At 38.6% G+C, this 24926-nt stretch overlaps 1 protein-coding gene across 7 annotated transcripts in view; it reads right to left on the bottom strand.

The window, feature by feature from the left end:
- CLEC16A (C-type lectin domain family 16 member A) overlaps positions 1-23732 on the bottom strand; it is a 63548-nt gene extending 39816 nt beyond the window's left edge. For 4 of the 7 annotated variants that reach the window (XM_017808939.1, XM_017808941.1, XM_017808943.1 and 1 more), the window contains exons 1-12: positions 23644-23732; positions 18245-18373; positions 16800-16933; positions 15892-16040; positions 15117-15222; positions 13608-13613; positions 13151-13274; positions 12125-12299; positions 10490-10543; positions 7888-8001; positions 2891-3119; positions 1359-1488 (exon numbers count right to left, since the gene is read on the bottom strand). In XM_017808939.1, coding sequence (XP_017664428.1) covers positions 1359-1488; positions 2891-3119; positions 7888-8001; positions 10490-10543; positions 12125-12299; positions 13151-13274; positions 13608-13613; positions 15117-15222; positions 15892-16040; positions 16800-16933; positions 18245-18373; positions 23644-23723 — 1430 coding nt within the window. In that variant the 5' untranslated portion in view covers positions 23724-23732. Of the gene's footprint in view, positions 1-1358; positions 1489-2890; positions 3120-7887; positions 8002-10489; positions 10544-12124; positions 12300-13150; positions 13275-13607; positions 13614-15116; positions 15223-15891; positions 16041-16799; positions 16934-18244; positions 18374-23643 lie in introns of those variants that run through there. The other 3 variants (XM_017808940.1, XM_017808942.1, XM_017808944.1) reach the window with 2 other exon arrangements.
- Positions 23733-24926: the final 1194 nt, after the last annotated feature.

Genomic DNA, 24926 nt, shown 5'->3' with positions numbered 1-24926 from the left:
GTGATTTCCATCAGTGTAGGGCAGAAACTGTACACACTTGAGCAAATCTCTTGAGAAATTTAGCTACTGTTTCTAATACTACATTTGGCATAGAAGATAACACAAGATTTTAAGCTACAGCAGCTTATCCAAAGGTATTTCCAAAAATTCACATACATAACTAAGGCCACTACCAATTGCACTACACAAGGTCTATCCTTATTTTAAAAATATTTTTAGCTCTGTACATTCTTTGATGTAGATGCAGGACGCTGTGAGATCATATCTGCAGAACAAGAGAGTCCTGAACTGCAGACATTTGCCAAATGCATCTCATCTAAGGATTTTGCACTTTTTGAGACCTGAGCATCACAGTCATTTTAGTATTCAATGCAGCCATGGCCAATTTCTTTCTAAAAGCCATTTGGCACATATTTTAGTCAAATTATCAATAATCTAGAACAATGCATTTTAAAGCCAGTTCAAGTCAAGGTTCAATTTCACTTTTACAATGAAATGAAATGTTATCTTTATTAATGAATGTAATCTAAGGTACATCAAAGCTATAATGGAGACAGAATGAAATTCTGGGAATACCAGGCAGCATTTCCCAAGTTTAAAAATAAATTTAAAATGCTATTAAACATGTGCATTTCCCCAACAGACACATCTGCAATTACTTTTGTGTCAGATACAGCACGTTTGGTTTCTTTTCTCTAACATCCTATTAACAGGAACACAAAATTCTTACTGAGAAGGTGTCTTACATGTATTTAATACATCCAAGTTTAAATTTTTAAGTCAGGGTGATTTCTGCTCCCAGAAACACTTAAAAACTGTATTTTCAATAGAAGTCTTCAATAACCTTAAGATATACTAATGGACCCTGGAAACTGTAGGTTAGAAGGGTTTATCTGTAACTACCACCACTAAAATTTTGCCAAATTCAGCCCTGAACTGAGGAGTTTTCCTTGTTTTTTTTTCCCTACAGGTGCATACAAAACTGACAAATGTGACCTTAAATGTAATTAGGAAAACTTCTTCTAGTTTAATTTAGAGGTTTAGAAAATTCTGGAACGCAAACATTTATATTCTGTTTTTGTTGTGTTAATATTCTGTAATTTAACTTTACTAACGTAATGTATCGCAATTGCCATAAAGGAAAGCACAAACTTTGCAAAGGAACAGGATCATTTGTGCAACTGATGAGCAGAGAGGCTACATCCCACTTTTCTGTTTATTCCCTTATATGTGATGCAGAAGAACCCTGTAATTTTAACTGGAAGCAGATTTGAAACATCCCTTAAGAGAACTGAAAGAGATAAGGGGAGGACAAGGAAGGAAACAATTCAGCAAAATATATTATAGTTCCTTTATACCTGTTCCAGTTTGTTATCTCACTCCCAGAAGCAGCTGCACTCTTTTCTTCATCTGTTGTATTCTGTTCTGTCACAGTAGAGATGGACAGCTCTGACAGCTTACATCTCTCCATGATCACCATCTCTATTTCTAAAAAGAACAAAACACACCACCAAAATTGGACATTTTTAAAGTTATCACAAGCTCTTTTCTATTTTCTGTTTGCCATTAGAAGTGACTGATGCATCTGTATATAAGAGGCATAACCACAACCTCAGAAAGGTTAATGAATGAATAGATGTAGGCAAATTTTCTTCCCAGTAAAGAACTTTGTTTACATGTCTTTAAGGAGTTTGATGCGATAAGAAATGTAAACATATACATAAAATACGTAAAGAAAACAAACATATCATTTTGGCAAACAAACAAGCAACAGTAAGCTCTCTTCCCCACAAACCACAGGAAGAAAGCACAGAACCTCTTTCTGCTAAGAAGATTTCTCTGTGAGGATGCTGGTGAGAGCAGGGCATGGGTGGACATCAAGTTTCGAGGAAGGTGTAAAGAGGCCTCTACAATTACAGCAAACAGGACACCTGGGCCCTAAGTGCTTCAAACCTGACTTTCAGTAGAACCATTAGGACCAAATCCAGCTTTTGCTTAAGAATTTGGACAAAGATGATGACTAAATGCACCAGGTTAAACAGTAGATCATTTCAGATTTTCCTCAAATCATGGCAAACAATACACCATCAGCTATCTGACACTATTTAAAGAAAGCCTTCTCAGACAGACTGCTTACCTAAACCTAAATTCAACCATGTTTGGACAGGACTGTCAAAGCATAACACTCTTGTTTTCAATTGCTTGCATGCCATTCTGCCACAGAATTTTTTTTTCAATTTATGTCTAACAAATATCAGTTTCTGATGTTTGTCCTTCTAATAGTTACTAATTAGTACAATAAACAGTTACAATGCACTGCAAGATCACTCATCCTATAAAACCAATTCTTCTGAGGTTTGTATTACATCAAAAACCCTAAAAATGTACAATTAAAAAATCTAAGAGTTAAAGATGTTTTCAGTTTTGAACTATTTAATATCATCTTCTATCACATACTGTCACTTACAGCACACCTGTTAAATTTTACCATTGAAACATGCATAAAATTCTCCCAAACCATCTTGCATAGGTGAAGTGGCTCCAGCATCTGCCTCACCACAGGAGAAGACACAAAGTTGTCAATTCTACTTATCAAGTGCCCCATACCCACCCACACTTTGGTGCAAGGCATGCACGTGGGATAAGGGCTCAGGACTGCAGGAAGATAGGAAAACACTTTAATAGTTTTTAATCAGATTAGAAGTACATGTTCTCACAGAATGATTTAACATGAGAAGAAAATACAGCCAGAGACTTAAACAAACATAATAGTCCTGTGTTTACCTCATGCAACAGGAGAACAAGTCACATAACAAATCACCACTAGGTCTATACAGTAAATAGAAGTACCTATATTGTAAAGATCATTTTTACTTGCTGGTATACTCACCTTCATTTTCACTGCTTGTTCTTATGCCTTTTGAACTTGCTTCTGTACCTTTAGTTTTATCAAGGTCATCTTGGTTATCTTCAGATCCTCTCTCCTCTTCATCCTCCTCACCAACATTTTTATAGTTGGGTCGTTTTTGCATCCTCTTCTTCCCCTTCTGTTTATTAATTTCAAGAGACCTCTCAAGTGTTTCTGTTGGTTTGATGAAACATCTGATACTGGACTTTGCCTGTAAATTTGAAGAGTTTACACTGAGTTACAGCAAGCATTTTTAACTGTTATTCATAAAGAAACTTCAGTTCATACAGCTGATGGGGTTTAGAATGTAAACTGGCATACTACTTACAAATCTCAAATCCATTTTAAAATACAAAAAAGCAAGTTGTATCAAATCATCAGTAGCACACATGACCAAAGTAACATACTCTGAAGATTCATCATTACAAGTATGGCATCTTGAGACAAGAAGATACAGAACTATCCATTTCATCAACAGAAGTTTATTAAATTGTTTTCCCCTTCTTTGAACAGGTGAGATAGACAGTATACATAAAATTAAGATACCTTTTGTAACAAGGATGAAGGCAGCAAAATCCTAAGTGTGTGTTGACAGTAGTGTATTAATATGAAATACACCCTTTAAAGGTCTTTGGCAGTAGAAAGGACAAAACCCAATGCTCTATGCCACAAGCTTTTTTTTCTTTCTTTTTTTTTTTTTTTTTTTTTTTATGGGGACCGGGGCTTTTTGTTTTTTTTGTTTTGAGTCTTACACTTCTCTCAATACCAAACTAATCCTTGTATCAACTAGGAACAAATGATACCTTCGATAACCCTTTCTGGGTCTCCAGAACCTACCCAAGTCTAGAAAACAAGTTTCATTTGTTAGACTTAATTTTACTTGTGTTTTACCCAAAGTTATCACTGGCTTTTGACAAGATGACAAACAGTATTCAGTCAATACCTGATTTTCCTGATTATTAAGTTTTGGAGCCAGAAAGTAAATTTAAATTACAAATTTCCAGGAGTCTGTGCCATCCTAACACAGAACAATGTATACTTTGTAGAAAGAGATCAAGACACTGCAAGAAGTTCTGCAACTAGAAGGACTAACAAAATTTGGTTTTCTACAGTTTTGGAGTTTTTTCTGAGCTGTGTTGCTTAAGTTCTCTTCTCACTTGCTGGGCCTGCCAGCTGGATTACCAGAGTACAGTATAAACATTGATCAGCCAAACCTCTCTCACTGAGAAGTGAAACACATGGATTGGGGGCATCTTGCCAGCACAGGTTTATGCTAAACAAGACTGCTACAGAAACTCCATTACCTTTCAGAGCTTAACACTTCAATCACATTTAGCTGACACTGGCTAAAGGGTTTAAAATTTTAGGGCAAGAGAAAAGAAGTAAGACTAGAGTAAATACCAAACTGATTCCCTTTTTTGCCTCAGGTGACTCAAGTACAATAAGCACTGAAGAGACCTCAGGGAAAAAGTTTGGGAAAATCCCTCCCTTCACTTAATAAGGAACATCTATATGTAAAAACCAAGAGATTAGGGAAAGATCAGAGAAGAAACTGTCTACAAGTTAAATGGCCAAAATGGTTCTTTGAGTCTTGTGATGTTTTGCAAAGGTTTTATAGAAATCTTGCATAAGTCACCTTACACTTGGCACTGAAACAAACCACATAGGAGGAGGAACTTCCTACAAGACCAAACAAACCCCATAATATGAAATCTAGTACACATGCCCCCAGTAGCCTCTCTGATAAATTTTAGTCTTATTCAACTGCAACACAGGAAGGTTATAAAATGACCAGGTTACCTTTTATCGGTGGCTTCTGGTCGGAAAGGTTGTAAGAAAAGGGAAGAACACCTTAACTTCTGTTCTTCAGGAAATAACAGCAAAGTAGCATGCAAGTTGCATAATGCATTTTCCCCTTTCTGCATTCACTTCTTACTTCTGCATTGCTTCCTAGAATCTTGTAGCTACTTTCTTTATGCAGAATGTATGTACTCAACTTGCATTTCTAACATGCTGTTGGCCACATGAGCAAAGTAACACAAGAGACCAGCAGACAGTGATATGCACTGAGTCATGGTCTGCTCCACATAAAGAATGCTGAAAAAAACCCCTCTATACATATATTCTGTTCTGCTAAACACAACAAGGCTATGTATTTAAACCATTCTAAAATCTGACTTAAAATTCATTTGACTGGTATATGGTTTATTACACAAGTTGATCATACAGCTTGAGGTACTGCTAATTTACACTTCTAAAATATCTTTCAAGCGTATTTTCAATGATGGTTTGTCTTGTGCAATGTGTGCTTGTAAGATGAGGCAGTACCAGTAACACCTTTTACGGGAAGGGGAAAGTAGGTTAAAGAAGAAACAGGCACTGGGTAGAATTGGCCCACATCTGAATTATGCAGGAAAACAGATCTCACAGGAAGTCAGGTAAACCTTAGTGTGATGTCTGACAAGTTTAAATACATTCTGCTGGCTACACATATTCAACTCTTACTGTGAGATAAGGGTTTGTATTTCTTCTGATGACACCTAAAAACAGAAATACAGGGAAAAAATAGGGAAAAATAATAGTGTATCTTAATTTGCTATACTTTGAGGTGGAGAACCTGTTCAATGGAGGTCAAGCAGTCGTTACTGCCCTGTGATGTTCAGCAGATCTCCATGGGTAGGTTATTATCAATTCCTAAGATATGTCGTGGCAACCACCACTGCTCTTTGTCCTAAATCACTCAGGATATTTTGCATTTATACACAGCAATTGCAACCCTTCTCAGCTTTTGTTTTTGTTAAGTGTTCTTTACTCATTTAGTCTCCTAGGAAGAGGACATGTGACTCTGCTTCTCGTAATCTCAGTCCTTACTGTGTTTCCACTTTAATTCACCTTAACAGGAAGATGAACACAGATATGAGCTTCTACTTACTTCAGGTTTTAGAAACTGTCAGTTACACTTCAGCTTAAACATATCAAGACATCTCAGTTACATCCCCAAAACAACGAGCTTAGGAGATTATCAGAGTGGTTATCATGAGAAGTTAGAGCAAAAAGGAAGTAAAAGATAACTTTGGGTCTGATTTACGAATAAACACAATTCTGCACTCAGATAAAAAGCAAATTAAAAAACTTACTCATCACTTTTCTCTACTACTTCAAAACAAGTAATTCTAAAGTAACTTCTGAAATAGCTTTCAATATTCAATAGAAATTTGCAATTTTTTTGCAACAGAAAACACCACAGTAATAACTTAGCAATGATACTGATACACCTTATGGTCCAAAGAACAGCCCCTGAAATGGCTCACAATGCTCAAAAATCAACTTTCTGCTCTGTCCCATCACAAAGCAACAAGAAACTGCCTCACCTTGACTGTGCCTCCATATCTACAGCTGACTCACTGCACTGAGCTGTGTATCAGTAGAAAATACCAAGCCCTACATGCAGCAGTTGTTCATACACATTGACAGAGAGCAGTTCACATGACAGCTCCTCTCCCTGGAAGCAGGGCATGGATCTCCTCTGGTGAAGATCACCCCACTCTTTCTGCACATAACCAACCTCCACCAGTGGACTTTCTCACAGTACAGGTTCTCCCCTCCATGGTTTCATTGAAGAATACAGTTTAATTTACTAAAATGGAAGTTTTTTCCCCATCCAGCACTCTGCACTCTCTGTAACAAAGCTCCACCTCCAGCAGTTTCTCTAAGGGGCCACTGCAGAAAGACAAGGCTCTCCTATTTACTACCTGTTCAGGTGGGACAGAACTCCCCATTTACATACTGTGAGGACACATCTTTAAGTCCAGTGAGAAGCAGCAACCTAAAGAGTATTACAAACATAAGAGAATAGATGAACAGGAGTTTACAGGGAAGCCCCAATATTTCGGACATTAGTGCAAGCACACGGCATGCTATAGGTATTTTGTAACTTTGTACAGTAACTATGACAGGAAAAGAAAAAAATCTCACTTCTGTAACAAGTGGTGCTCCACCCTCTCGCCACAAATTTCCTTGTAACAAAGCAGCTTCTGCACAAGTCACACACAACATTCAATGTGCAGCCAGCAGAAGGTCAGACATTTCCCAACACAAGTAAGGGATTGCTGTATCTTAAAGCATTCAGTCAACTCTAGCATTCAGTCAACTCTACCATTCTCCTATAGCTTTTTCTAAAATACATTCTAAATATTAAGGTTAACAGAACAAAATATCAGAACCCAAAAGCTACTGGATAAGATCTGCCCACACAGCTTCCAATGCACAGAGGGAAGAAATTTGGAAAAGTTGGCTTGTGTGATGGAAGAGTTGAAGCATCTGCCCCTTCAGCTACAGCCACTGCTGGGAAAGAACGTGCATGAGAATCAATCTACTGCTTGTTATAAATTAAACATTTGGTCAGCAACTGCTGGCCAGTCATTAGGGGACACGTTCAATTTTTAGACAGAACTACAGTCAGAGGCCTCTTAAAGGTCATACCCTCTTCTTACTACTCTCCCCAAAACAGGCCTTTAAAAAGTAACAAATAAGCATTTCACAAACTGTGAAACTCACAACAAAAGGGAAAATATATACATGACACTTAGAAAACCAGTAACAACAGCATCTAGCAACATCTACACAGGACTGAATGCAAAGTAAAAGGGCAGTGACTAAGTGACAGCCCTCCCACCTATCTGAGGCTGGTCTCTGCTCTCACATGCACACGGATGCACTTTTTCAGAGGTGATCAGCTTTACTGCTAAAACACTTAGAACGTTCAGAGGAAAGTCTTTATTTCCTTCTACATCCAAGCACAGAAGACTGGATTACAGAACTGTCCCAGCAAAATGATGATCCAACAACAAAAGCTGAAGTCTATTGCTGCTCTTCTAAACACACGCACCTTGGCTTACCAGTTTCCAATACCCGATTTCATTTTTCAAAGATTTTAATTGTAATATTTTAAAGGCAAAGAAAGACAATTGGCCACTTACTGAGTTTTTCTGTATATCTTGCTCAACCTTAGAGGAAAACACCGAGAGGTCACCATTGAGTATAACCTCAGCCAAAGAGTTCACCAAAGGAGCATAATGTATAATTAGAAAAACCTATTAAAAGAAAAATGGAAAGAAATATCAGACATATTTACAGAATACATACAGTTTCACAATTTCAATCACTGAACAAACTTCTTCGACCTTCTTAAGTGCTATCTTTGGTTTATATGTAAATATAACTGCTAGCACTGATTGTTCATTAAATCTACTTTAAAACACAGGAGACCATAATCCTCTTTACAGCTATTTGAACTTTCTCTACCTTTGAAGACACCTAGTTTTAATAATTGTTCATATTCTCCCCTCCTTTTGAGACATGTAAATTCTCTCTCCTTATCAGCTTTGAGATGAAAGCTGCGTGATACTCCAGCAAGGAACTCAAAACTGCTCCAGAAATTGTTTTCTTTTTTAGAAACAACACAAACTGATTATGGTGCACAGCATCCATGGATCTTCCATGTCAACAACTGGGTGGATTCCAGGAAGTTCTGTGCTGTGCCCACAATTGCTGTGCAGTGATTCATGGGTAAATGCCGTGCAATTGGCTGAACTGGATTAGAAGTAGCTTTTCTGGCTCTGAAATTGCAACAAATTAAGGTCTAGTGACAAAGTGGTTCCACAAGGCAGGAGTAAGGGCCATACTGCCGGGAACATTAAAGAACTTCTCCAGAAACTTTGGTGCTTTAACAGAGCTCTCTGTTTACACCAACTCCTCTGTTTTGAGCCAAGGCTTACAAAAGCGTGGGCCAGCAAACAACTGGCTTCTGGACAGAACCAGCTCAGGTCCAGCCACAATAACCTTCTGCCAGCTTATATCCCTTCTCTTCACAGGAGAATCAAAGCTGGATCCCTAAACAGCTGCAAAATTCCCAAATAATTTCAAAGTCATTAAATCTAATCATTGTTTTGACAATATTTAGCTCAACGTTCTCCACAGGTTTTCTCATTAAAGCCAGCACCATTCCAGACCTTCAAAAGGATTATTAGCATGTGGTGCTGACCCATGTAAACTTTGGAAAGTCTCATCACACTTCCAAAATGCTTTGAAGAACCTCCAAATCACTTGAGCTTCTGCCAGTCCACAAAGTGTTGCTCGACTGTACACAGGCCTGTTTTGGTGCAAGTACATCACATGTTCACTTCGGGAACAGGGGAGGAAAAGTCCCAGCAGTGGATTTTCATTTGCCAGCATGAGTCTCTCAAGCACTTGTCTCTAATATATCAGTGGTGCTTAAAGTGTATCCCCGGTGTCAGTAACAGAAATAGTTTGCAAGGTTTGTCAGATGCTCAGTGCACAGCTTTTCAGATCCCACTCCATCAAAGACAGACTCTGGGTTAAAAAAGGTGGAAAAAGATGCATTTCTGCCAGTTGCAGAAACAGCAGCTTGATTTTCTATATCACATCCCATTCTGATACACAGAACTTGTTCTCAATTCTTTATGACTAGTTCCATTTTCTTTTTTAAAAAGAATGAAGAACATAGACACAAATCTTGAAGTGATACCCAGTCAATGCTTCCACTGAAATCAAAAAGGTTAAAAAAGGTCAACTCATACAACCCTACAGTGCAGATCCCTTTAGTTACAAGAAGCTGTTGCTCCCACAGTTTTGTCTGTCGTAAATAACTCCCATATCACCACAATTTTTTAGATTTAAATTAAGGAGCATCAAATTATATTATCCTGAAAAAAAATAAAATAAAATAAAAACAAACAAACAAACAAAAAAAATCACACTTTTAGTAAAGCTCTGAAAAAAAAAGATGAAATTATGGGCCAGACAATAATAAAAGGACTACTGAAAAACTTTTAAGTTCAAAGAAAAAGAAATATAAATTCTATAAATACAAGTCAGAATTATTTTCAGGGAGTGTAATTTAAGAAAACCAGTCTCACAGCAATGCACTGAAGCCTACAGAGAGAAAAGATTAATTTTCTGTACAGTAAAAAGATCCACTGTAAAACTCTTAATTTGAAAATAAGTTCCAGAAAGAAAAGGAGGTGGGACTGGTAAGAATAAGAAATAACAAGTACTTAGTTACAGATTTAAGCTACAGGCATAAGGAAATTCAAATTGTGAGAAAGTGAGATTTTGGTACTGGTGATTTTTGGGGTTGAGTTTTCAAAGAGGAAAATTCAGACCTGAAATCTGCTACAGCTTAGGCAAATTCAAAATGCAATAAAGCATCTATCTAAATTTCACCTGCCATTGTACCAAGTTCTGTCCCAACATGCTGCACAACTGTTATGCATCATTTGTCAGGTGGTGACAATCCATAGTCATGGAATGCTCTAGAGGTTACCCTGTGCTATGGGAGCCTCAAAGGAATGATAGTAACTCAAATAAGAACCTATTTTGTCTGCCCATAAAAACACAAAAGATTTTGCTTTTTTTTTTTAATAGAAGCTGAAAGGTTAAAAACTTCTTCTGCCAAAGCCAAATTGTCTTTAATGGCTTTGCCAAAAATACAGTAATTCATAAATCATAACAGTACTGAAAAACTTATTCTGATACACAACAAATACTTAAAACACTTACTTGAGACAGAAGATAGAGAGAAACTTGGAGACTTATTTTTGGACGCTCTCCACCCTATGGGAAAAGGTTAGGAAAAATGCTGATTTATTTATACAAAGTTAAAGCCATTTACACCGTTTAATAATTCATTTAAAATGTTTAATATTGTATTATTCCACATTCTGCTACAAAATATTCAGAAAGCATTGTTCTTTTAACATTCACTGCTTGTGAACTCTTTCAAATGGAGACTCCCTGAACAAGCACATCCCTTACTGCAATTGTTTAAAAAATTGCTATTAATTACTGTCTTTCATGGTCACTTCAGTAACTCCAATTTAAGAGGTGAGCATGAGAAGTACATTGGTTTCCACTACGCTACTATTCTTTCAAAAAGTACTTCTCAGTTAACATTCATTAAAATCTGCTTTAAAAATCAGCTATTCCGAAACAGTGAAACATTACCCATATCATAAAAACATGTTCTTGGCAGACACTTCTTAAATCAAGTAAATAACACTGGGCAAAAATACTTGAAGTGTTAACTTCAGCACAATAACACTGAGTTTATAGACCAGTAGTATTGAAAATGTTTCTAAAAATAAATCAGTGATACTTTAGAAAAATCACCAAACAAATTCATCAGAAGGTAGGAGCAGCCCAGTTTTATGACTGCAAATATCTCCAGCCTCATGATAACAGACACCTGCCTGAAAATAGGAGGACAAGCAGATTTTTGTACATGGAATGAGTCAAAGTAGCTGAAATGAAAGTAAAAGTCAGGCAAGCTCCTGCACTCTATTTCAATGGTCTTATCAATGGCAAGACAAGAGGCCGATTGCTAATTCAATCTTCAGTGCACATGCAACATACTGAATTTAGTAACTTGCAAGAAACCTGATCTAATGAAAGCATGCTGAAATTCCAAAGCATTGTGATCTTAAAAAAACACCACTACAGTACAAGAAGAGAGGAGGGGGGAAAAAAAAAAAAAAAGAAAAAAGAAAAACCAGAAATGAACCGAACAGTGAATTATTTAATTTTTTTAAAAGACAACCGAATGCAGAAACTTGTTCAGGTTTTAAAAGAACAGTTTCTATTTCATTAAAAAGTAGCTCTCCACCAAATTTAAAGGTTGTGTCTTAAAAATAAATTCAGTTGTATCACATTCCAGCACAGCTTCTCTGCAAATTGAAGGATCCAGTATCAAAATCAAAAGTTTGTATTTTCCATGTGGTACAGACTTTAACATCATGGAAAATTTGCATGTATACTGTGAAAAGGTATTATAACCTGCTTTTGCCAGAAGACAAGTTACCTTATCAGAAAAGGAAATCACACGTCTCCCAGTGTCAGAGAAATTTAAACCCTGTTCTGAATTCACAGTTGTTCTTGTCTGCACTACTGGCAGCTTTTAACCACCACATCATTCAAAGCAGTACTTCTTTGGTGAATAACATTGAATCTATTGTGCTCTTAAATTTATTTTCAGGGTATTTCCCTGACAGTCACCTTACTGAAGCTGTTTCATGTAAAACACACAAACACAGGCAGCAACAGTATTAACCCTACTACAGCAGACACATCCTGAACAAATCACTATGCTGAAAGCAAGAAATAGCTTTGAGGATTAACTGTTTGCAGATATTAGCTTACCTTATCTTGATTTACTAATGAATACACGTAGAGGGGAAGAAAGAGTCTATTAAGTAGGTGGTCTGTCAGCACATCGTTTAAAAATTCACAATTAATGATGAGGATATCATTAAGGTAATGCAGATGATCAAGATGTTCTGCTACCAGGTCACTCAGTTTGCCTCTATTTCTGTGCCTGAAAGAGAGAAGAAAGAAAGAATCGTACATTAGCAATTGTGAAAGTCATAAAAACCTAGGTAAAAAAAAAATTAATGTGCATCCCTGCCACAGATCACCTTGTGCAGACAGACTGCCTGGAGAAGATGTTTCAGTACAGTCAACTAATGCAAGCAGCAAGCAGAGTTCAGGCTTATTTGTGCTTTAGGATGCACATATCAAGTTTTTCTTCACTGACAGAGGCTTTTCACAAGCCAACCACAAAAAATGGTAAGATTTGTTCCCAAAACTGAAAGAAGAATTCTGTGTTGTATTTAACATCTACCTCTTCACTTTAAGAAAGCAAGCAACAGACACCCACTCCAAGGTGGGGGTGGCAAGGCAAACCCAGAATAACCTGAATCACAAAATATTTCTGTAGTTGATAGTGGAATATTACACAGCTATGTCAGGTCTGATAAAGTTCATCTTTCCAGTTTAAACTTTTTTCCTAGAATCTTTTAAGAAAGATCTTTTTCTGAGATGATACATAGAAAAGGAACATTAAAAAGACAAAGATTATAAGACTGAGAGGCACAAAATACCTTTTTTGCCTTCTGGATAGCTACTAAATTTAGCAGAATTAAAGAGAGATGAAGAAGAAAAAGCATGTTGCCAAACACTAATTTACTTGTAAGGATATTAGCACAGATTAGGCACACAGCACTAGCTGTTAACTTACAGAATCACTAAAAGCTTTGAAGAATGAAAAGCCTGAACAGTCTACAAGGGAACATATTCAAAAACTGGACTACTACAGACAAAATAAGGAGAGCTTTAGCATCTGGGAAAGACATTTCCATTCAACACCCAGCATTTGTAAAAGCTTACTCTTCATCAGTCTGCACACAGTTATCCAGTTCTATCACGTGGCTGCCAATAAACCAGACGAGGTTGGAGAAATAAGGAACTGCAGTTTTATCTCGAATGTAATGCAGCATAGGCTGGTTGTCCACTGAAATCATTAAAAAGAATCATGAGTTGCCAGTATTTTTTATTGTTAATTAAGAAAATTAACAAAGTATCTTCTGAATTTTGATGACATGCTGGCTTTCCACATGAGAATATACCTGACACGATCTTATGCGTGAAATGGAATCTATACAAATGTCATATCAGTTCTTAGCTTGCTTGAATGAGCCTAATATTGATATATTTACTTATGTCTGAAGATAAACAAATCTAGTGGAATTCAGAGAGGTTCTTTTAGCACATTATTTATTAAAAAGAAGAGAAAAAAGCACAAGAATAAAGCAGTAATGCTGAGAGTCAAGCTAGTTAGACTTACATGACACTGCATTAAGGAACACAGGAATCATCAGTGAAGGAAGGGCAAAAGAAACAGACAACAGTTAACAGGATTAGGAACTGGGATAGTGACATCCTCTAAAAGGGTTAAAAAAGCTAAAGCACAAAGCATCTAAACTAAAGGATACAGGGTAGGTGTTAGAGCAGAATATATGCAAACGGATAGTCAGAGAATTATCAAACCTGAACATCTGAGCTGTGCTTTTTCAACTCTAACCTTTATATCACTACAACAACATTCAATGAAAATTCTAGACAATTTTTCCATAAAAATACTTAGGTACATAACTATATCACAAATAGGATATGAAGCCTATAATTTTTTCTTTTTGTGAGCTCACATTTGCATTTACAATTCCTTGAAGTAGAAGACCAAGTACCAAGTACCTGTTTCTCAACATACAAAAGAAAAATATTTTGTCCCTTTGCAAGAAGACCCTGCTATACAAACTACTCAGTCATTTACAAAGCAAATTGCTCATTGCTTTAAAAAAGATCTTACACTCTTCTGTAAAGACTGTCATCAAACCATTATTTAAAGGACAGAAAGTTGTGTAAATTCAACATGTAATTTAACTTAAAATGCATTAAAGAACAAGAAGTCCCACATGAACATACTGCATAATACTACCCTACAGCATGCTGATTTCAGAGGTAGAGGTTTTGAATAAACAACCATTTTTCTACAGAGATCACTGTGATATTTTCAGCTAATTAAAAACTTTATATATACCCCAAGAAAAACTTGGGGGAAGTGACTTTGGGACATTGTCTAGTCTAAACCCATTCTCAAAGATGCTCTAACTTCAACCAGGTTGCTAAGGGCCTTGTTGAGTTTTCAAGATCTCAAACAATATGGATGCCTCATTTTCTCCGGAAAATCTGCTGCAGTGCTTAACAGTGAAGTTTCAGGTTTTTTCCTTATGTCCTACTGGAATGCCCAGCACAGGAATTTGCAACTGTCCTCCTGGCCTTCACTGAGCACCTCTGGGAATGGTCTGGCTCTTCTTTAGACTGGGGTGACTGCAGCACCCAGGAGTTCTACAGTCAGATTCTAATGCACTTCAAATTCAAAAGGAAGGGATGTAGGTTACTGTTTCATACACTATAAAGCTCCATTTAATCAGAAAAGAGTTGTTTGCATTCTTAAAACACTTTGGTTTTGGGGTTGGTTTCTGTTTGTTTACTTTTTAAATACAGTCCCATTCTGATCTCTGTTGGAAGGGAAGCTAAAGTTCCTTGTGTATGCTTGATATCTTGGGGTTTTTTTAACAAGTTTCACTGGTGAGAAAATAATGCCATTTATAAGCACATACTGTAGGTTTGGGATAATGTTTCATAAAAGTCAAAATGTGTATCTGAAGCATGTCAAAATGCTAAGCTTCTCAATCTCATAAAACAGAAAACCCTCAAATGTAAATAACTGAAAATTAAACTACAATCAAACAAGATTTGCACACATGCCCCTTTTAATATATAAAAAGCATACCTTTGTAGACATTTAAAGTTATAGTCCTAACAGCAATCCTGACCATGCTTTCGGGGTGGTTAAAAAATTTAATAGCTTCAGTGTACAAAGCGAAGTCATTAGTGTGCTGGAACAAGGGGAGAGAAAGCATTTATTCATTAAACATGTACAGGATATTTGTTGGGATTCTGTATGAAAAACGTTTCCTGTGGATTAATATGGTATTTTTACCTTCTACTTAAGTAATGTGAGTTTATGATGCACAGTCAGCTGCTTTGTAGCTCTGCATTAAAATAAACTGCTTTAAGCATCAGAGCTTCCCACCATAACTGAGCACATACTCAGTGCTTTTGTGCCCTCTTCTGGCAAAAAGCAGAGTGGAGCAAGGAAAAAACGATTTCAACTTTGCCCTTTCATTACTCAGGCTTTTTGGACTTTGACTAAATATCTTAGAACCAAGTGATGCTATAGAAAAGACCCTGCTTACAAAAGCACAAGAAAACAAAGCATAAACAAGTCAAATTCTCAGGGCAGTAAAATTCAGAAGTCCTGAAATGGTTCAACATAACACTAACTTCCAGATTTTTATTTTATTATAGTTGTATGAGGACAAAGATCTTCTTTATCATGCTTCTGCAGAGATCCCCACAAATGAATCCTCAAATCACTAGTATTATCATTATAAAAGTAAATGCAAGACATTATGAGACAAGAGACTAAATAGAGTATGTGCCACACTGCCATCAATTTCTAATTCAAGCCCACTTATCATTATACTGCAACTTTCTTCACTTACCTCGTTATAAAAGAAATGTACAGTATGATTGTTGAGCTTCAGGGAAAGAGTTTTCAAAAACGATATGTAATATGCCATGATCTCCTCATCAGAAAAGTCAAATTTGTGAACAATAATAGAATTTACATAGTTATTAGAGAGCAGGTAATCTGAAAAATAAGAGATAGGTTAACAGAAAAAGATCATTATGGTAACAGGCTGTATTTAAGATACCAGCTAGCAACAAACTACCTGATACTTGAAGATACCAATTTTTAGCCAAACAACTCATGTGATGGCTTCAAGCAGTAATATAAAGGAATTGTTGCTTTGTTTGTTCCCTACAAAGGTCTTTGCTCCTAAGAACAAGGCAACTCAGAATATACTTCACCTTCCTCAATTCATGTAGGCTCTGCAGCTAACAACTCTCTTTTCCTCCCCAAATCCTAACTCTCCGAGGCTTGAATACAACTTTCTCCTCATGACAGTTGTGGAGTACATGAAACTAACTATTATTAATTCTCCATCCTCTTCATATTTTTCCAAAAACCTTGAAGCAAATGCCCATGGCTGAATGCCAGCACCACTGATGTCAGAACAGTGCCAGTACAAATTATACAGCACAGCTCCACCACATGATCTGCAGCAGCAAGTGAACATTTCAGATCACAACTGACTTAAAGAACCCCTTGAAATACACTGAGTGCTTCAGCAGTACCAAACAACTACTTCTGTACTACTGAAAATTTATATTAAAAGGGATTTTGGAGTGAATTTACACTCTGTGTTGGTAACGTTCAATTAAAAATATTGTTAGTAATATATATAGTTCTGCAAAAGGCTACTAATACTAAATTTTATTGAATGAAAGGGGATTCAATCAAATCTTGAGCACTCAATTCTAAACAGTTTAGAAGTTGTGCCCTTACACAGTGATGTTTCATGACTGATGTTCTCAAAAAGGATGTTGAGAGTCTGCAGCAGCTGCACACACACGTAACGACCAGACTTCTGGCGCAAGATGTTCAAGAAGAAGACAAACATATTCTTCTCCAAGAAAAAGCTGAAATAAAAGAGAGATGTCATTAAGTCACATGCTGTAAATAAAGGAACATAATGACATAATTTGGCCAGGGTCAGGGATGATTCAAGGCAAGTTTAACAAACAGCATGTTTTGCATTTCTTATGAAAGAATTATTTTGTGAAGTTATATCTGTATAATAAAAGAACATCTTTCAAAAACTTTAAGTATTAAACAAGGCAGCTTAAAAATTCAAATTATGCAAATTTGAAGAATTTCAAATTTGAAATCAGGGCCTTTTTTACTGTATTTTAGTATACTCAACTTATCAGGCAACTTCCCTGCCTTACAATCATAATTTGGAAGGAGAAGGCCTCTAAATGAAGGTTACATTTTGTTCACATGCCCCTTTTAAGCTAACACACTTTTTCTTTTCAACACTGCAGACCTTATTTTTGATCCACTTTAATTATTTTTTCCCACACCCAGATAGGCATTTCATGGTTTATTATACGATTCAAACAGAAGTGAACACTTGCAGTGTTTTTAAACCAGAAATGCAATATAAGAGAACAATGGGGACTCTTTCCTACCAGGATATCACAAATACACATCTATGAAAATTGCTTTCAGAAAAAACTCCTCATTCCTAAAATTCTCCCAAGCAGAGAAGACAGTGAGGAATGTGACAGAATTACAGTATAGATATGACTAATCAGAATAATTTTCTTGGCCCACATCATAACCAATTCATGATGAAATAATCTTGTAACAAGAAAACCAACCACTCCCTAGATAGGTAATGAAAACCACCAAACACTTCAGCTTTTCTTATCTCAATCACAAATTGCCTTTGTAAAAGAGCAAGTGTTTTGAAGCAAAGGTACTAAATACTGCCAGATTTGCAACTGTATTTGTTTTGAAGTTCATTTTTCTATCACCCTATTTTATAAGGATTAAAACAACACCTGACTAAACCTCTAAATATCATAGCTAGAATAAGACATTTATTTGTGATATCTTAGGTAAACTGAAGTGAACAAATTGAAGTAATATGATAGTAATAGATGTATTAAGTAAATCTGGGCACTAAAATCAGTTAGTTTGTATTTATATCAAAAGAATGGAGAGTCAAACAAAACCAGTACACGAAAGTGGCTCTGGACTTTGAACGTTTTTTAAAATAAACAAATTCTTGTATAATATGAATATGATCCTGCTACAGGACAGGGTTTTCTACACACATTCAGGATATACAGTCTTGGAAGAGTTAACTTTTTGAACTAGAACTCTGTACAACTAAGCATTCTTTAAAAACAGAAGCAGAGTCCAAACTGCTCGGAAGTACTCACTCAAACACTGAGCTGTCATTCTGGTCCCCCCAGATGAGGATCTCCGTTATGGAACGAATTGTCTCCACCAGCAGGTTTCGGTTGTGATCTGTTACTGTTGTGTTTTTAGTCAAAATATGATACATGTACCTAAAAGTAAAAATAAATACAAGTAAATGCTGTCCCGACACTTTGTCTTTAGTGACTGTAACTTAATGTAGACCCACACATATGCACACACTACGTCTAATCATTGCACAGTTTTAAAATCCTAAACTTTCCTTTTAATACTGATGCAGCAAGAAAAGCAGTTGTTAAACAGAATATGTGACAAAGGAAACAAATCCCTAACTAGCCAGTTATGAGTGTTTATGCATATGTTAAAATGGGACTAGAAATTGTGTAACACTTGTCCCACAGTGCTTCTTATGTGAATTTCTCTGGAATATGTTGAAGTCACAGGAGTGATGAGCAGGAAGAAGGAGAAATAGAAGAAGCAGGTAAATATGCAGTAGCTGGTATGGGGAAGTGTAATTGTGGAAAGAGGCACATACAGATCTAACTGGAGAAATCAGATCCCTTCTCTTGTCAGCAGAGATCCTTTACAGTCACATCAATTTGATGTTTAATATCAGGACTGTCAAAGAATATTCATTCATCTTGGCAAAGCTTCATCACCAGGTCTCTGGCCCCCCCCCCCCAGCATAGAAATACTGATTGGAAAGGAGGCAAATTCCAGCTTTACCATGACAAAGGGCAAGAGTTTAAAAAAAGGGTATGTCTGTATCACACAGGTGACAGGAAGCTAAATAAAATCTGAAAGGCTTGTATTCTAAGTCTGAGAATTTTACTCATCAAGGTTAAGCGCTTTATTCCCCCCCATAATAAGTTGTTACATCATCATTCCTTCTGTCCCACAAAAAAAAGGGGAAAGGGGGTTAACTTTGACCATATTTACAGTTTACTTAAAAATTGCCAAATTTTGTTTGGGGAACCTTCCTCAAACAGTTGAGCTGCCACTGAGTTGGGCAGAGCTTCACAGGACCTGCTGCAAGACACAGTCCATCCCCACAAGCCATGCAGGGAGCAGGGGCTGTTTCAGAGGAGGTGATACGGTAAAATGCTTTATGCTGTGATGGTAAAAAACGTGTGCTTGCTGATCTTGATATTACTTAATCATCACACAACATTTTACTGTGTTGAGTACAGCACAAGGACACCCAGAGGCAAACAGCTCTCAGAAGTTCACAGCTTTAACAAACTTGATACACCACATTACCTTCCCTCACCCCCAAAATCAGCAGTGTGACAAAGCCTATATCACATTACCAAAGCCATTATCACACTACATAGAACACCAGACAGCAAAGGAAAGAGGAGGAAAAAGAGAAGACGTGGCAGGAGACGGGGGCAAAATTGGTTTTTCATAAATAAAAAAACTAAGTAAAAAAAGATATCTCTCTCGATGGTGGTTTTTTTCCCCTCATAAATCAATACTCATTTTCAAATCCAGAACAGAAATTGCTCAGACTGAAACCACTTCAGGAAAAGTTGATTCACAGCTACACCTCCTACAGTCATAATTGGCTGGTCACGTGTAGTACCATAACAGTCACTAAATAGCCAGCCAGGGAGCACCTGCAAATCCTCTTCCACTAATCCAAGGATCACGGTTCAAGATTCCTTCTGTGGTGACTGACAGTGTGACGGCTCACAGTGAACACGTGAGAGCTTAAGTCTGCCCATGGATGAGAATTCCCAGAGTTTCTAAAAGAGCACATGGCACAGGAGTCCCACAAAACCTTCCCATCGTGGCACTATGTGTATTATCAGGACAGTGAATCAAAAGACAGAGCACAAACTAAGTCCCTGCTCTGAGCTTGCAGCAGTTAATGGAGCAGAGATGGCAATTAGATCAGTTCATTCCACAAACCCCTGGACAATAAGTACTTTTCCTGACAGAGTTAAAGAGAGTAATTATACACCACATTACTTCACATGTTTTAGACTGTTTATTTGAAGTCACATATAAATGATTGCATCTGTGAACACATATTTCTCTTTAATCAGTCACATTATACAAGCTTGGAAATAAAGTTTACTCCAGCAGTAGAACTCTGGGAATGGGATGCAGTGGGAAGAATTACATGCTATTACCTCACCTGGGGAGCCTAAGGAATATAGAGCATTACAGATGCAAAAAGGAAGAAACATTTAATAGTGAGGAACACATTATCTCCAAATTTATTTACTTAATATCAGCATTACTGCAAAGTTCCTTAATTTGTTAAGGCACTGATACAATTAGAAGAAACCTGGGCTTCACTTTCAAGTTATTCCTTTATCTATTTACTTGAAAAGAAATGAGAAAGCATGCACAGACTTCTTTCTCTTTCCACACAAGTAAAATAACATACAATGAGAACAAAGTATCACACAAACCCAGTATTTTTATATTTAGACAAATCCTTAAAGCCTCTCTAAATTCTGATTACAGAGGGGTCAAGTTCGTGCTCCAAAACACAAAATCCCTCAGAGGAGGCCTTTGTTATCCCTATATCTGAAGACTGGGTTAAAATAAACAAAAACCCATCACACGGGAAGTGTTAAAGTACTCAATACAACCAAGATCAGTGGGATATGCTGCCAGCAACTTAACAAAACAAACAAAATTCTGAACATTTTTCTGGTAAGAAACCATGCTCAAAGGGGTAACCTAAATACTCATGAATACAGACAGTGTGTATTAATGACTTTCCTACTTATTACTTACAAAAATACACTAAAACAGGTAGGAGTTTAGAAGTCAAGCAGTCAAATTTTAAAACCCCAGACTTAAGCATAACATGCTTGTCTCTTCAGTCTGCTGTAACTTTGTAATTACATATTGTTCTCACAGAGGAAACCCAATGCATAGCACAGACGGGACCTCAGGAAATGAATCACCCGTGAAAAGAGACTTCAAGCACACACCTTTATGGACACTGCTTCTGACCAAGGCATGGGAAATGTTCAGCACCCAACTTTAATGGCACAAAACCTGTTGTGCAATCACTATGCAATTAAAATACCAAGTGCAAAAGCAACAATGGGGTGATAGCAGGTAATAGCAGGGCTATGTAAAATATCTTAGAAAAGTAGGGTGAAAAATTGCATCTAGAAACAAAGATGCACAAAAATACCAAGTTCTCTGAAATATAATGGTCAGAAGCACCCAGGTAGTGCATAGTTCTGTTTCATCCCTCTCTAGATCACATTGCAGAAGTTGAATTAAATTCTGTTTTCACTAGACCAACAGACTGTATAAAACACTTAATACAACCAACTTCACAATTTTCCTTTAACCAATCCGTTCTATGGCGTGTTTGCAGAAAGACTGAAGAGTAAAATTTCAAAAGCAAGCTTCAAAACAAACTGCATTAAAGCTGATGGTAAAGATCCAACATTTACTGACAAAAAGCAGTGACTCTCTTGGTATCACTAAACAGGTGCATTGTTTACAGTTTAGACTAAACTCTACTTTATGCCAGTTTCAAAATAAAACCATTCCCATAAGGCTGACCTGGACAGATTTCACTCCTGTAACACAGCATAAGACACCTTTTACAGGCTGAGCTTCTCTGTGATAGCAAGGCTGGGGTGTTATACTCAACTCCTTCACACGACATGGGGTTGAAAAGATGAGAATGCAGACAGCTTATCAAGGGATCTTATCTAGACCAACTTTCTTTCATGACCCAAAATGAAGACTCTCTGCCCTTTTCTCTTTTGTTACTTCACCCACTTCAGCTGCTACCTCAGAAAAGCCCTAAATTTCACCTTACTGCTACCTTTGCTGTTGAAATTCATGCAGCCTGGCTAAGCACTTAGAATATACATAGTCTAAACAGATTAAAGGTCTTGTCTGTCCTTTCCATATTACCATTTTGGATTCATAATTAAAAAAGTCACATGCAAAAAAGCAAACAGACCAAAGCCAGTATTTTAACAGAGAACTATATTCTTCAATTCTCAGATAAGAAGTCAAGCATAAGCCACGACACCTCTAGCCCAATTTTTGCTGCAAATCAAACAGTGTGTAGTTTTTGTATTCTCTGTGGCTCCGAGAAAACATATGGACACATTTTCTTCTCAAGTCTCCCTCTCACCAGCCTATTTTTTTTCTAAACTTAAAGTTCAGTTTCTTCAAAATTCATCCTGTATCAGCATTCTTGCTCTATCTTCAAGTGTAATATCAAAGCCAGACAGTTCTAAAGCTCCACTAGCACTGAGTACCTAATCATGTTATCTCATATGTTAAATAGGACATTCCTTTGTTTATATCTGAGCATGACTTCTCCCCTTTTTCCTGCAGTGTTAGATCATGTTGACTTACTAGTCTGACCTAGCATGCAAAATTACTTCTGCAATGCTACTGCCTCATCAGTTTTGTATTCATGCACTTGATTTCCCTGTCTTCGGTAAAAAGTAATGCATTTCAGTTAGTCTTGCTCATTTTGAACATTTTTCCAGTTTAGGGACAAGGACCAGAATCCATAATTCATCTCAATAAGGCAACTGCAAGATCCAGATCTTGCACATTGCATCCTGCTCGTTTCTGTCAGCCCCCATTCATGTTCTCCTTGTAATCTCACTAATCACTGAAAACTCTCACTCATTTTTTTTTCAATGAGCTACATATTCCCAGTGATTTCATTTAGAAAACGCTTCCTCTCTTAATGACCTCCTTTTCTTTTCCAGTACAAAGTAGTTATCACGGAGGATCTAATTTTTCTCGCAACAGCACAACACTTAAAATGGAGCAGAGAAATTAAGTTTTTTTATCCCTTGCCATCCTGCCAACTCTCCAGTGGCAGAGCTAGGAAGGAAAAAACAACTATTCCATCTTCTGCAGACAGCAGTAGCACAGGGAGTTATATGGGGCTCCAGAGACCACCGTTACAGTTCTCAAGCAGCTGCCGAGCCCCGCAATCCAGGGCACATGCCCTGGACGTGCCGTGACTCACTGCTCACACCGACATCCCGCACACCTCCGGCTCTGTCCTGCTTACACCTCCCCGCTACCAGCGAACAAAGTTCTCCCCCAAGAGGAGTGCGACATTTCCCGTAGTTATCACCCCTCGCACTCCACTCCCCGAAGAGTCCGTGGCAATTATTAAAAAATCAAACAGTGAGTGTGACATGACATCACACCACGAGCTGCGTCCGCCCTGAGGACACTCCGGGTCGGACAGGCCGATTTCCGCGGGGCAGACACCGGCCCGCAGCGGCTGCTCCGCCACCGGGACCGCTCAGTGCCCTTCCCCTCGGGAGAGGGCGGCGAAACCCGCCCGAGCAGCCCCGCGGTCGGAGTCCCCTGGCAGCGCCGCCCGCACCCCCGGCCCCGCACCCCGAGCCCGCGCCCGGCCCCGCGCTCTCACTTGAGGTGGTCCAAGGAGTGGATGCTGCGGGCGGCCTTGCCGTGCCCGCCGCCCACCCAGCTGCGGGAGCGGCCGAACATGCTGGCGGTGAGCGCGGCCCCGGCGGCCCTACGCGCTCATGGCCGCGGAGCGGGGCGGGCGGGCAGCGGCGGAGCCCCGGCGGCGGCGGCAGTGGCAGAGCCCCGGCGGCGGCAGCGGCGCACACGGCGCAGGCGCGGGCGGGGCACGCCGGGAATGCCGGCCCGGCCCCGCCCCCGGACTGCGAGTCCCGGCGGGCACCGCGCGGGCCGGGGCCGCCCCTCACAGGGAGCGCTGTGGGCGCTGAGGGCTGGGCCTTGGGAGCGGGTGTCACAGAGTAGTGGGATGGGGCAGGCTGGAAGGGACCGCGCTGGGTCATCTGGTCCCAGCAGGGTCATCCCAGGGCACACGGTACAGGATTGTGTCCAGACGGTTCTGGGATGTCTCCACTGAGGAGACTCCACACCCTCTCTGGGCAATCTGTTCCAGTTCTCGGTCACTGCACAGGGAAGAAGTTCTTCCTTGTGTTCAGGTGGAACTTCCTGAGCATCAGTTCTTGCCCGTTGCTTCTTGTCCCATTGCTGGGCACCCCCGAGCAGAGCCCAGTCCATCCTCTGACACGTCCATTCAGATACCGATAGACATTGATGAGGTCCTCTCTCAGTCATCTCTTCTCGAGGCTGAACAGCCTCAACTCCCTTAGCTTATCCTCGTCAGACAAGCTCCAGTCCCCTCATCATCCTTGTCACCCTCTGCTAAACACACTCTAGGAGCTCCGTGTCTCTCTTGTCCTGAGGAGCCCAGAACTGGACACAACACTCCAGATGTGTCCTCACCAGGGCAGAGTAGAAAGGCAGGATCACCTCCCTCGACCTGCTGGCAATGTTTTTCTTAATGAAAATTTGTTCCCTGACATTCCTTGTTCACCTTCCATAACCCAAAGGGAGCAACTGTGTGGGGTCAGGTTCTGTGCTGTGAGACACAGCAGCGAAATTCAGCTGCTGACATTCCCCTTGCTGAGGTTCTTCCAATAATGATTGCACTTTTACTTTTGAATCGGCTCGAAAATTAAAGAAGAATGAAGAGAAGAGGACTATTAGTGACTGTCATGACCTAGTTTGGGACTTCTTTTTTTTTCTTTTTTTTTTTTTTGCTTTAACCAGAGAAATAAATTAAGTAAAAGCTGAAGAGTTTGTGAGCCAGGGTTAAAATTGCACCGAGTTTAACATCATGCTTTCGGATATATTTTGATAGAGGCATAGCCT

The sequence above is a fragment of the Lepidothrix coronata genome, unplaced genomic scaffold (genome assembly GCF_001604755.1).
Source record: "Lepidothrix coronata isolate B3197 unplaced genomic scaffold, Lepidothrix_coronata-1.0 Scaffold24, whole genome shotgun sequence".
Classification (NCBI taxonomy): domain Eukaryota; kingdom Metazoa; phylum Chordata; class Aves; order Passeriformes; family Pipridae; genus Lepidothrix; species Lepidothrix coronata.
This window is presented reverse-complemented; position numbering and strand designations above follow the sequence as displayed.